The 12,818-nt window shown below is 37.8% G+C and overlaps 1 protein-coding gene across 1 annotated transcript; it reads right to left on the bottom strand.

The window, feature by feature from the left end:
- Positions 1-759: 759 nt before the first annotated feature.
- On the bottom strand, positions 760-5,603 carry optc (opticin). Its single transcript, XM_016267530.1, has 7 exons — positions 5,538-5,603; positions 4,521-4,682; positions 3,634-3,799; positions 3,361-3,519; positions 2,959-3,161; positions 2,049-2,144; positions 760-1,969 (listed from the first exon to the last, which is right to left on the bottom strand). The coding sequence occupies exons 1-7, from the start codon at positions 5,562-5,564 to the stop codon at positions 1,799-1,801; spliced, it is 984 nt and encodes a 327-aa protein (XP_016123016.1). The 5' UTR covers positions 5,565-5,603; the 3' UTR covers positions 760-1,798.
- Between the last annotated feature and the right edge of the window lie 7,215 nt (positions 5,604-12,818).

The following is a 12,818-nucleotide window of genomic DNA, read 5'->3' on the forward strand; positions in this document are numbered from 1 at the left end:
GATTACATTTATGTCGTCTATACAGGTGCTTAACATCCAGTGTAAATAATCTAGGAGTATCTTTACATTGTGCTCATGGGTAAATGTCAAATTATAAATATTTGACAGTTGCTAAGTAACCTCAGAAACCACCTGCAGTGGTACATGAACGAATTGATTTAAAAATAGATGCAGCTGAGTTGTCACTGTATATACGTCCTGAAAACTGTTGAATGGGAAACAGAGATAGAGCAAATCAAGCAAATGTGCAGCATCATTAATAAAGAACAGTGCATTCTCAAAGACCATTAGCATGAGTCTAAGATTAAATGACAAAAACAGCTGACAGATGGAGCTGAGTGTCTATAGAAATGCAGAAATGTGTTACAGCAGATGGAAAGTACTGGAGAATGGCGCCACATTGTGGTGAATATTGAAAATCAGATGTAGTTGTGCACTATACTGTTGCTAATGTCTCTGTTCCAAAACCTAGTGATCTGCCTACAAAGACATTTTAAGGCACCATAGGCATGCTCGCAACATGAAGCGTGTTCCAAAAGGTAGCAAACAAAACAAATTTTAAGCAGCATTACATATCCTTCATGCAGAAGGAAATCCTAGAATATACTGCAATGCCATTAGAGAAAATAATGCCCACAAATGGTGGTTAAATCACAAAATTGTCATTTATAAAAAATACTTCAAATTCATTCAATAAAGAGAATGTTACAAAAATATGCCTGTGGTGACATTTACGCAAAAATATATTATATTGCCTGTTGCACATTTCACAACACTTTTAAAGTGTTTTAAAGTGAAATGTCCAGTGAGTGCTGCTAAAAGTGTGTTCTGTTTTATTTGACACAAACGAACGGGAATTTGGAAATGTTGGTTGTTGTATGTATTGTACTGGTGAACGGCGCTTAAAGGTTAATGCTCTATTGCATTTGAAAACCAGGTGAGCTACTGAGCAAGTTTACTATATCAGAAAGGTCATGCATATAGAGCTGGTTGTGTGATGCAAATGTCAAAATGCATTAGTTTAAATCAAGTGCTATGGCAAAAGTATTTTAAGAACTGCGCAAACAAAAGCCCCGTAATCATAATTTGTGTAAAAGGAGAGTTGGAGTTTTACTGCCTGTTCATTTCAGCTGGAAACAACAGTGAATTTTATGTATAACTATGTTTTTTGGAGTTTTGTAGGTGGAGGTTGAAAAAGTTAAACTGATTAATACATGACTAATGAATTTACTATTTTACCACATATTTGTGTGTGCTACTTATTTATATGGCTATTTGACAAACAGTTCCTTAGCTTAGCAACATGCTAACTGCAAACACTGTTAAAATCAACTGTGAGTGACACGGTAAGGACATTTTGTTGTACGTTGATCAGTTTGATGTAAGTGTATTTCATGCTGTCCTGACAAAATGCCAATAAAAAAATTGGAAATAAAATCAACTGTGAGTTGCGCCTCCTGTTTTTGCAGTGTTGCTGCCTATGACGGTTTCCAATTGGTCACTTATTTTGCCTTTACATTTAAGATTATGCCTATGGTAGCTCACTGGATTTTGAAACAGAGCCATTTTGTACTTGGACTGTAATGAGTGCAAAGTCACTAAATGCCTAGTGTGACTGGCTAAATAAGAACTAACTTGGAATTTAAAAGATAGATATTGATTGCCTATTGATATGGTGACATTTTAAAGTATTTGATCTTTTTGCTCCAAATTATTTTGCTGTGGTCACCGAGGAGTTTTGAAGGTCAGAAAATACACACATACACACACAAACTGCGGAAAATATGGGGACGCCGTCCTAGACTGGAGTTCCTATAGGTAGTCGGGGTAAGCAGACATAAGCATGGGCGTAAAGATTGATGTCCACAGGGTTGCCGTCAAGCCTGATGTCCTCCAGGGCTTTCCGTATGTAGTTTATGTCGTGGGTGTTGCAGAAAGTATCTTGGCCTATGCTCTGTATATTGTTGTTCTGGAGGAAGAGAGAGAAAAGCAGCATTAAATCTGAGGATATTATTTGTTAGAGTGAGAATAGCAGGAGTTGTTTTTACCTGCAGGTGGAGCACTCGTAGGCTCTCAGGGAGGGGTACGGGAATGTAGTCTAACTTGTTGTTTGACAGGTACAGGAACTGCAGTTCCTTCATCTTCTACTCAGGAGAGGAAATGAACACAAACAAGATAAGATTATCAAGTTCCATGTGCTGTTTGTAATTTGTCAGTGGAAACGTACTTATTTGGTGAGGATAGAAAATGCAATAAATAAAAAAGGCATAATGTCATGGTTTGTTTTTAGAGAATGTATCTTCAACATAAGTGAATTATGTTATACTACATTGGCAGTTTTTTTTCACTCATTCTAAGTGTAAACCTAGAAAAATAAAAAATCTGCCAGCACAGACAAAATTGACTCGTACACTCTCAGAAAAAAAAGGTCACTAGGGCGGTACCCTTTCAGAAGGTATTAATATAAACACTTTATATACATTTAAGGTCCTAATAGACCCTTTTTAGGGATACATAAAGTACAAAGGTGTTCATTTTTAAAAGTTATAAAAAGTGATTGCTTTTTTAGAGAGTGTATTAAAGATGCATTCTTATATTTAATATATTCTAATATCTTATGCAGTGTTGCTTCTCAAGTAAATTCATCTTATTTTAAGGATTTTTAGAAATTTTTACTGAAAAACAAGTTTTTTTATTATTACTTTTATTCAGCATGCATTAAATTGATCAAAAGTGACAGAAAATAAATTTATAATTTATATTTTACATAAATGTTCAAATGTTCTATCCCTCAAATAATCCTAAAAAATGTATCACAATCTCTACAAAAATGTTAAGCGGCAACATTTTCAACATTGATAATAATAAGAAATGTTTCTTGAGCACCAAATCAGCATATTAGAATGGTTTCTAAAAAAATCTTACCAACCCCAAACTTTTGAATGGTTGTGTACATACCATAAAGGCCTCTGCATGCATGCCTGAACTCCTCAGCTGGTTATTGCGAACGTCGATGTGTTTGAGGGTAGCTGGGAGTTCTGGAAGGGCCTGGATGTTGTTATCAGCCAATATGAGATCCTGAAGCTGAAGCATTGAACGAAAAGCATCGTCGTTCACTTTACTTATCTGGTTTCCACTCAGGTCGATCCTTTTTAGCTGATCTGAGAACAGCATTAAGTGCAGTTTTCTTAAACATACTGTAATTCAGTTGTATTCGTGATACAATTAAGTCTTAAATCTAGATTCTTCATTAGCTAACTATCTATGCATTTTATTCCTGATGTAAACTGCGTAATACAGCATGTGTTTGAAAAACCACATTTGTATTTGCAAGAAAGAAGACGTCTCTTCGAGTCTTACTGAGATTGATGAAGTCTGTGGCCCTGACCTCCGTGATCTTGTTGAAGCGAGCGTAGAAGTGTGTGGTTTCTTTAGGGAGAGGGGGAATCTGAGTCAGATCTGAGTCATCACAGTACACACTGCCACTGATACACACACACAGCAGGCAGGAGGGCATGCCTGCAGTAGAGAGGGAGAGAGGAACATATTATGACGGTTTACATCACTAGAGGGCAAAGATTCGCGATAGAAAACACAATATTTCTATCCCTTTCAAACCAATTATCCATCTACCTAAGCCTGTGTCAGGCCCAAACAGACCCGGACCATGGAAGTCTAGAGTGGAAGGGACGGGTGACTTTGTCGGACGGGGCGGCAGTGTCACTTCCTCCACATAGTCCTCTGGAGGAACTATAGCAGGTGGCTGAGTGACTGCTGGAGGAGGAGCCAGCGTCCCAACCTCAGTCAGTGAGAAGAAACAGAGGTCAGACAAAATAAATTCACGGAACATAACAAACATTCCTAAACGTGTTCATAGTGACTCCTTCTGAAAGGGATAGTTCACTCAGAAAACTACAAATTCTGTTATTGTTTACTCACCTGAATGTCTCTCCAAACCTGTATGACTTTCTTTCTTATGTGGAGCACACAAGCTGATAATTTTTGACAAATGTCTCTACTTTTTTGTCCATACAACCGAAGTCATTGGGTTTAAAAGCTTGTCAGCCTTCTTCTGCCGCACAACATATATGTTGTATAAATGAAAACATACAATAGTAATATATTTCTGACATACTTTCTTAAAGTTAAACTGAATTAAACTCTCAGAGCAGCTCTGGAAATGAAGTTCAGTGACTTTAAAAGTTAATTATCGATATTATGGTCAAATAAATACCAATATTGATACCTACTTGGAATATATACGTTACTTTTTGCTTACTTTTCTTTAATGGTGTTGTGTGTGTGTGTGAGAGAGAGAGAGATTTTGGAGAGAAATAGCACTTATCCTCCTTTACTCTGATTATGTAGTAAAATACAGTTTGATGATCCACCTAACATCCGAACTTTCTTCTTTTGAGCTCAGTGGAAGAAAGAAAGTCATACAGGTTTGGAACAGCATGATGATAAGTAACTGACGACAGAATTGACAAACTGACAAAATTCTTGAAACCTCGCCTCACCTCCTCATCCAGGTCATCATAATCATAGGTCTCTCCGTACGGGTTTAGATTCCATGTGTTTGAGTCATCGTAATTCTCCAGGTCATATGCTGCAGGGCCCAAAGTAACTGGAGGGGCACTTAGACTGAAGCCCATCAGGGTCCAAACAAGGTACAGAGCCATCTATAGTAGACAAAGTGAATGATCTGTGTAGATGTACTTAGTACTTTGTCATTGTGGATTTGTGATGATACATTTGAGACTCCTTATGGATTCAACATCACTGAGCGTCATGTTAATCCACAACTTTCTTATTATCTGAAAACTGAGCTTTCATTCTGTGGTTTAGGCAATGTCCTCTTTTTTTGCTCCTTCGCAGGAGCTCTTTGTCTACAGCCCTGTGTGCCTGTCACGCCAGTGTTTGTTTAACCTTTAAGGTCATTCTTTCTGGCTGCATAGACACGTAAATCCATAATAGCCAGAAACATCACACATAATGACAGTGTGCAAGTGCATACACTTTAGACCCTCCACGTATTTGAAAACATGAAGTGCTTGTGTGGTTTGCAACATTAATCTATCAGACGGCTGTAGTTGGATATGGAACATGGCCTAACCAGAAGAGTTTTGGAAAGAAGGCTGTTTGCTTTAATCGCTGACAAGGATGTGCAAGCAAAAGTATGGGTTTTCTGCACATATATCTTTTATCAATAAATCCTCTGGAATTGCTTTGCAAAAAGAATCTAAATAACCTACCAAATATAACATAATAAATCCAAATCACGCGTCATCCTCCATACTGAATCAACACAGATGGAGTATATAATACACATCTACATGGTCGTCAATGCTGTGCGATCAGGGGATGACACCAACCTTGCCTTCCCATAAACTCCTAACAGCTCTAGCCTGACACATCAGTATTCAGAGCTCTCCTGGGCCCATTCAATTATTCATGTAACTCGGTTCTAAAATATTAAGAATGAGACCAGTTACCAAGAAGTCTTCACGCAGCAGGAAGGAGAAAAATAAACCTACCTTTGATGTTTGTCTGTGAACAGCCATGGCCCAAGAGTGGATCTTAGGGGAACAGTGGTATGGAAGCTGGACCTGTGTTCTTCTGAGGTTTAAGCAATGAATAACTCACCCAGGATTGAGGACACGAGCAGGTTAGGTGAGGGGGAGAAGTGGGAGCTCAGCTGGGGGATGGCCAGATCAGTTTGCTCAGCTGTCACTAATTCTACACCCAACAATAGTGTAGTCTCAAGACTCAGTCTGGTTTGGTAATTTACCACTTTCTACCGGCAGGTTGTTATCATCATGTGGTTTTCAGACATGTGTCCTAGGGAGGTGTTAGGATTCCTGTTTTTGGCACTATGTTTTATAATGTTTTGGTGTTCCAGAAGACAATTTCCAATTCCTGGAAGCATCTTGAATTGTTTTGGGAGCGGTCAGTTCACCCTTGTGGTTTCCAGTCTATTTAATCCTACACTTTTTTAGACCTCTTTATATAATAGTGAGAACTGAGAAGAAAATTGCAATTATGCTTGCAATTTGACTGAATACCCTTTAAAGTCTGATTTAAACTAATGGACTTAATGTTATTTCATGCTGTATTAAGCAGGTCGGTGAGGTCAGCTGTTTGTGATTTAACTCGGACTGATGTCCAATAGCAAACCTAGAGAACGACCTTTGACATCGTCTGATTTTTTACCGGCGTCTGCCTGACGAGACAGCTGTTTCAGATATCAGACATTCCTTTGCTAAATACTTTGTACAGATGACGAGGAAGGAGCTCAGGAGGAAGCACTGAGGTGCAGAGGATAAAACTTTTCCCAGGACTATTTTCACAAAGATTTTTGTTAATGTTTTTGAAAGAAATGTCTTTTGTTTAACAAGGTTTGATCCAATATACAATAAAAATTTTATTATTTTGAAATATTAACTATTTAAACATTTTAACTATTTTCTATTTTAATATATTTTAACATGTCATTTATTCCTGTGTTGACAAAGCTGAATTTTCAGCAGCGATTATTCCAGTCTGCAGCATCACATGATCCTTCAGCGATCATTCTAAGTTGGTTTGTTGCTAAAGAAACATTTATTATTGTTATCAATGTTGAAAACACTTGTGCTGCTTAATATTTTTGTGGAAACTATGATACAGGAGAGCTGTAAAGCCTTTTATAAATTAGCATATCTTCAGAAATTTTCTAATAATTATTTATAAATAGATTTTTAATAGGGGTGCTCCATTTGATCGGCTACCGATCACTATCGGCCGATAATCGCTTTGGGATGATTGATCGGCGGTCTCTAAAAAGGCCGATCTAAAAAAAAAACGGTCTCAAGCTGATGACGCGACTGCCGTGAGAGGTTTGGCACGACAAGAAGCGGCACCGTCTCAGTCTCTGTCCGGCGCGTGTGAAATAATTATAATAATTCATATTTTTTAATTAAATAACTTATAAAGTAATTTGAAAATCTTGTGTGAGACAAACAGCATGAGTGAATCACCACGCACGCTCGCTCTCTCTCTCTCTCTCTCTCTCAAATTACACAAATGAATTGACACGAAAATGTAGTAAATACACCATAAATGCATATTATTAAAGTCTACTGTGTTTCACAGTCAACACATATGGCTTTTTAGCAAGGTTTAAAGGGAAAGAGCACTTTTAGATAAACAAGGCAATAGATGGCACTTGTGGAGGTAGTAAAACAAAGTTCTTTATGAACCACAGGATTGCTTGAAATAAAGATTTAAATGCAAAATGAAAGGCAGTAGAGCTGACTATTTCTGTCAATGGTAAGTTTGTGATAACGTAAGAAAAGTAGTTTAAATGTTTTGCCACTTGCTTGAACAACTTAATAAATGCAAAAGTAAAAAGCATTGAATAATGTGTTGCTTATTTTTTTTTGTTTAAACATGTATGTGAAAGATTGTATTACTGTACTGTGTAAAAAAAAAGAATTGCAATGCTGAAAAAGCATTTTCAGTGACAATGTTTGGATTTGAAATCAAAATAATGGATAAATGTTGTGTTTGTGGTAAACAGCCACAGATCAGTAGTGGACTCCTGTGTGAAAGCTGCTTCTCCTCTCACAAGAGTCACCTAAGAGGGGAATTCCCCCCATTTTCAAAAATGAAATTCAGGCCCTGAATAAATGTCTAAAAATCCTGATGGGAGTAAATAAATATAAATGATAAAAAGAAGGCTTTAAAAAAAAATCGGTATCGGTGATAGGTATCGGCAGATACTGCTTTCTGTGATCGGCCTCAAAAATCCTGATTGGAGCACCCCTAATTAAAAAAAAATAATTTAATTAAAAAAAGTTATTGTTTTTATCACAGAAATTAGAATTAATTCTCCATTGCAGTAATATCTGTTGCCACAATACAGTGCAACATCAGTGTGCAATAATTTAAATCTTATATAATACTGGGGGGGGGAAGAAAGTGTTCTTCCCTGTTAAACTGACTGACTTTAACAACAGTTGAAATAATGACAGTTGTCAAGTTTTGATATCCACCTGCTGGGGGAGCAAGCGTGCTAAGCTGTTTGTAACATTATACAGCATTTCAGGAAATATTTTCCATCAGCCACCTGAATAACAGTATAGACAAGCCATGGAGGATGTAAAAAATTACAGAAAGCTCAATAGGATTCTTTCTAAGAACGAGGACGATATGGCCACTGTTGGCATTCAGCTGTTGTAAGAACTATTTTAGTATTTAGTGTATAACGCTGCAATTTTTTGGTGTTGTTTTGGACAGCTGGCAATTGAAACAAATTTAATTAAAAAAAGTTATTGTTTTTACCACAGAAATTAGAATTAATTCTCCATTGCAGTAATATCTGTTGCCACAATACAGTGCAACATCAGTGTGCAATAATTTAAATCTTATATAATACTGGGGGGGGAAGAAAGTGTTCTTCCCTGTTAAACTGACTGACTTTAACAACAGTTGAAATAATGACAGTTGTCAAGTTTTGATATCCACCTGCTGGGGGAGCAAGCGTGCTAAGCTGTTTGTAACATTATACAGCATTTCAGGAAATATTTTCCATCAGCCACCTGAATAACAGTATAGACAAGCCATGGAGGATGTAAAAAATTACAGAAAGCTCAATAGGATTCTTTCTAAGAACGAGGACGATATGGCCACTGTTGGCATTCAGCTGTTGTAAGAACTATTTTAGTATTTAGTGTATAACGCTGCAATTTTTTGGTGTTGTTTTGGACAGCTGGCAATTGAAACATTCTTTCAAATATTTTCTTTTGTGTTCCACATAAAGAATGGTTTGAAATGACACAAGGGAGAATCAATTATTCTTTTTTTTTTCATTTCCAGATGAACAATCCGTTGAAGAAATAATAACCGTCAAGACGTGACAAAGCAAACAAGAGCTGTTTCTACTGAGTAGTACTAATGGGAAAACAATATTATTGAAAAAGATACACCTGGGAACATGACATTGAACAGAAAAACATGACCAAATAGACACATGAACTTATATACTCCACACCCCAGTCTTTAAAGTAGTTTGTTAACTACCAAAAGAAATCACTAAAAATACCATATACAACTAGTGGTGATGTTTATGATTCATAACTATTGATTTCGTTCAGATTTGTTCTCTGATTTATTATGGTTTCTCAAGGTTCCACCAGTAGGTGAGTGTTTATTATGTATTTGCAGTGATTTAGTCACTCAACAGATTCAAAAACATGCTTTTGTTCACAAGGTCCAAACTAAAACTACATTCTTTCCTTTCAAAAATTCAAAAATACCATCATCCAAGCCAAGCAAGTGGAAGTGTGGCTTCTATAACAACCTCTGGGAAACAATGTGCAGTTGGCTGGTAGGTAGGATTACTAAATAACCAGAGTTTTTGAGAGCATGACTAATTGCTCACTCCTTCATTAATGTTCTTGTGTAGCAGATAGTAATGATAAAATCAAACTGCTCTTGAACCCGGTAATGCAAGTTTAGAGAAATAGAATGAAAACGTCTCGGTTATGTATGTAACCCTCGTTCCCTGAAGGAGGGAACGGATACGTCACGTCGGAGGACCAACGAAATTGGGATCTCGCTTAGAGGGACCAATCTACTTCGAGTGTAAACTAAACGAGCCAATGCACATTGGCATGCGATTATTGCATCCAGCTGCTGCTGATCACAGCGTGAGTATAAGTAGGCAGCAGGTGCAGCGCATATTCAGGTTTTCGCTGAGGAGCCGAGCCGGTGACCCGGCCGCTCAGCGGTGGTACAGGAGCTGTGGCGACGGGACGTGACGTCTCCGTTCCCTCCTTCAGGGAACGAGGGTTACATACGTAACCGAGACGTTCCCTTTCAGTCGGTCACTCTCGACGTCACGTCGGAGGACCGACGAAATTGGGATCCTACCAAAGGGCCACAGCTACTGCCCCTTCCAGTGTCCTGTGGAAGCCACCTGCGCCCCTATTTTTTGGCGTAGGCCAGGGCTTCACAAGAGGACCAGCTACTGCTGCAATGGCACTACCCAATGAGTAAGACTGGATAACACTAGGAAAACGTACCCGTTCTACTTGGAACAGGGGCGTTACGGAAGCTCGAACCTTCCCGAAGGAGGTTTCGGAAGCAATACACATATGAACATCCCTTAGGTGCATATGGAAGAATGGAGGTGATTGAACCCTCTTGGAATGGCAGAAGTCTGCCGGGGAAACACGGGCTCAAGGAAAAAGCTCTTTTAGCGTGCTGAGGCGCACAGGGGAGATGATCATTTGCAACACGAACAGGGGGTAGTGCAGCCTGATGTGTGCAACCCACTCGACACGGGAAACCACCACCGCTGAAGCGCCGTCCGCCAACACGAAGAGCTCTCCAAGAGCGTGCTGAACTCGTTCAGTCTTCTCTCCGTAGAGTAGTCAGGAGCGGAACGATGTGATCGCTCGGCTCCGAAGCGAAAAGCTGAATATGCGCTGCACCTGCTGCCTACTTATACTCACGCTGTGATCAGCAGCAGCTGGATGCAATAACCGCATGCCAATGTGCATTGGCTCGTTTAGTTTACACTCAAAGTAGATTGGTCCCTCTAAGCGAGATCCCAATTTTGTCGGTCCTCCGACGTGACGTCGAGAGTGACCGACTGAAAGGGAACTCTCTGTTTCTAACCACGACAGCCTCAACATGAAGGTATACAGTATACAGTTGAAAGTATACAGTAAATTAAAGTATACAGTTACCACGCTAGGGGCTTTTGCAAACACAATGTAGTATCTACTTACTCACACGTTTTTCTTCACTGACCTGTGTATGTTTATTTTTATGAGCACACAACATGGTGTCTGTTGTTCTTTAAGCAGAACGACAATGTTAAAAATTCACTTGATTATATAGCTTATAAGAATTAGTTTTTTGGGGAGACCTTGGTCCAGAGTTTTTCTGTCTCTAAAATAGCCAGAGGGTATGCAGATGATTCATGAATTGTGATATTACAACCAATCTGCAATAATGGTAGACTATAAATAAATGGTTGGCTTTACATTATTGACTGAAGTGGATAGATATCTCACTTTGTCTGTTTTAGTGATGCATCACAATGGCAGAAAATGATAAACAATGCGAAATGCTGCTGGTATAAGGTACCATACTATAATAGTCTACTGACAGGACATTTCATTTGTTTTGCAGTCACAAGACTGTTGTTTATTTCTCGACAGAAGACTTTGATTGGTTGCAGGTGGTAAGATGACAACTTTTTGAATCCTCATATTTGTGAAGACATTTCAACAGTGCTATTTTATACTTTTATATTATACTTTCATTTATTAATATTTTGAATTAGCTTTTAATTTACTTATTTAGTTTTGATTTAAATTTTATATACAGTAAGTTTTAGTAATTTGTTTTTGGTCTATTTAATGTATTTTTATTTCAGTTTTAGTTTTTGTAATTTTAGTACTTCAACTTATTTCTAGCTGTCAAGGGAAAATTTCTAGTTTTTGTATTTCATGTAAAATGTATATTTTATTTCAGATTTATTTAAATGAATAAAAATGGCTTTTAATAGATACATTTTAGCTAACTTTAACAGCACACCACATTTCAAGTGCTTGGACTAATACAAATAAATCACATAATCAATTTTGTCCCCTTTAAATGTACTGATATACACAAGTTTGTGTTAAGGTTTGGTTTAGGGGTGGTTCAGGTTTGGGATTTTCCAAATATCATCCCCTCTGTATGAAGCATGTGAGATGTCTTCACTAATACAGTTAATCTGTAATGTGTGTGTGTGTGTGTGTGTGAGTGATTGTTTTAAGGTTTTCTCATGAAACGCTGCTGAGAGCCACAGCAAACCTGCTGACTACTGTGCTTTTGTTGAACTGCATCCAAAACACACTGCTCCTGAGACATGGAGGATACATTTACCTCAGCTTATCAAACACTTCTTGAGAAGTGTTTCTTAACTTCTTTAAAATGGATTTTGTTGCTTTTTCATTATCTATGTCTACATTTCTTGGTTAATTTTTTTTTTATCTTCCCATCCAAGCAGGGACGGATTATGACACAGCGGTGCCCTGCCTGGGCACGGACCGATTAAAGGCCCCCCTCGGTTGAAATTTTGTTCCTTTTTTATTCAAAATTTTCCCAAACTTGTTAACTATATCATAAAATATCACGATACTCAAATATAAGTAAATACATTTTGCACCTTTATAGATCATGTTAGTTTATCTGTAATGGGCTATGGGAAAAGTAGCCTAATATTAGTGTAATCTATTAACTAGCCTATGCATAAAACCCGTCTTTTAACTTGTACTAGATGGGTGTCATGTCATAGAATATTTTTAATAGGACTGACTTTGTATTTAACGTAAATTGAATAAAAACATTGTAAGTTACTAATTATAACACTTTCATTGTACATAAAGAGAGCAAAGAATATTTGCATTATCAAAGAATATTAACTTCAGTCTAGACAGAGTTCAAGCACTCTCAACAACTCCCATTATAATCACTGAAGCTGTTTATACTGTGAAATGAATATCTTACTTACATCATACACACATCTGCACTTTGTTTCTGATGAGAGAATTTGCCAGAGAGCAGCATTCAGTCAGCAAGCGCACGCACTAAACAAAACACGGGCTTTTCAGCGATGACTCATCTGAATGCCTCTGATTGGCCATTGCATTCATAAGCTCAACAGAATCCTGTGTGATTGGTTATAATGCGCAGCACTGTAAAAACAGTCTTGCTCAGCCCAGCCAAAGCATTGAACGCAGATTTGAATTTGGCAGCTGATTCTGTGCCGCACTGAA

Source organism: Sinocyclocheilus grahami, unplaced genomic scaffold, assembly GCF_001515645.1.
Source record: "Sinocyclocheilus grahami isolate Dianchi unplaced genomic scaffold, SAMN03320097.WGS_v1.1 scaffold3.1, whole genome shotgun sequence".
NCBI classification, from domain to species: domain Eukaryota; kingdom Metazoa; phylum Chordata; class Actinopteri; order Cypriniformes; family Cyprinidae; genus Sinocyclocheilus; species Sinocyclocheilus grahami.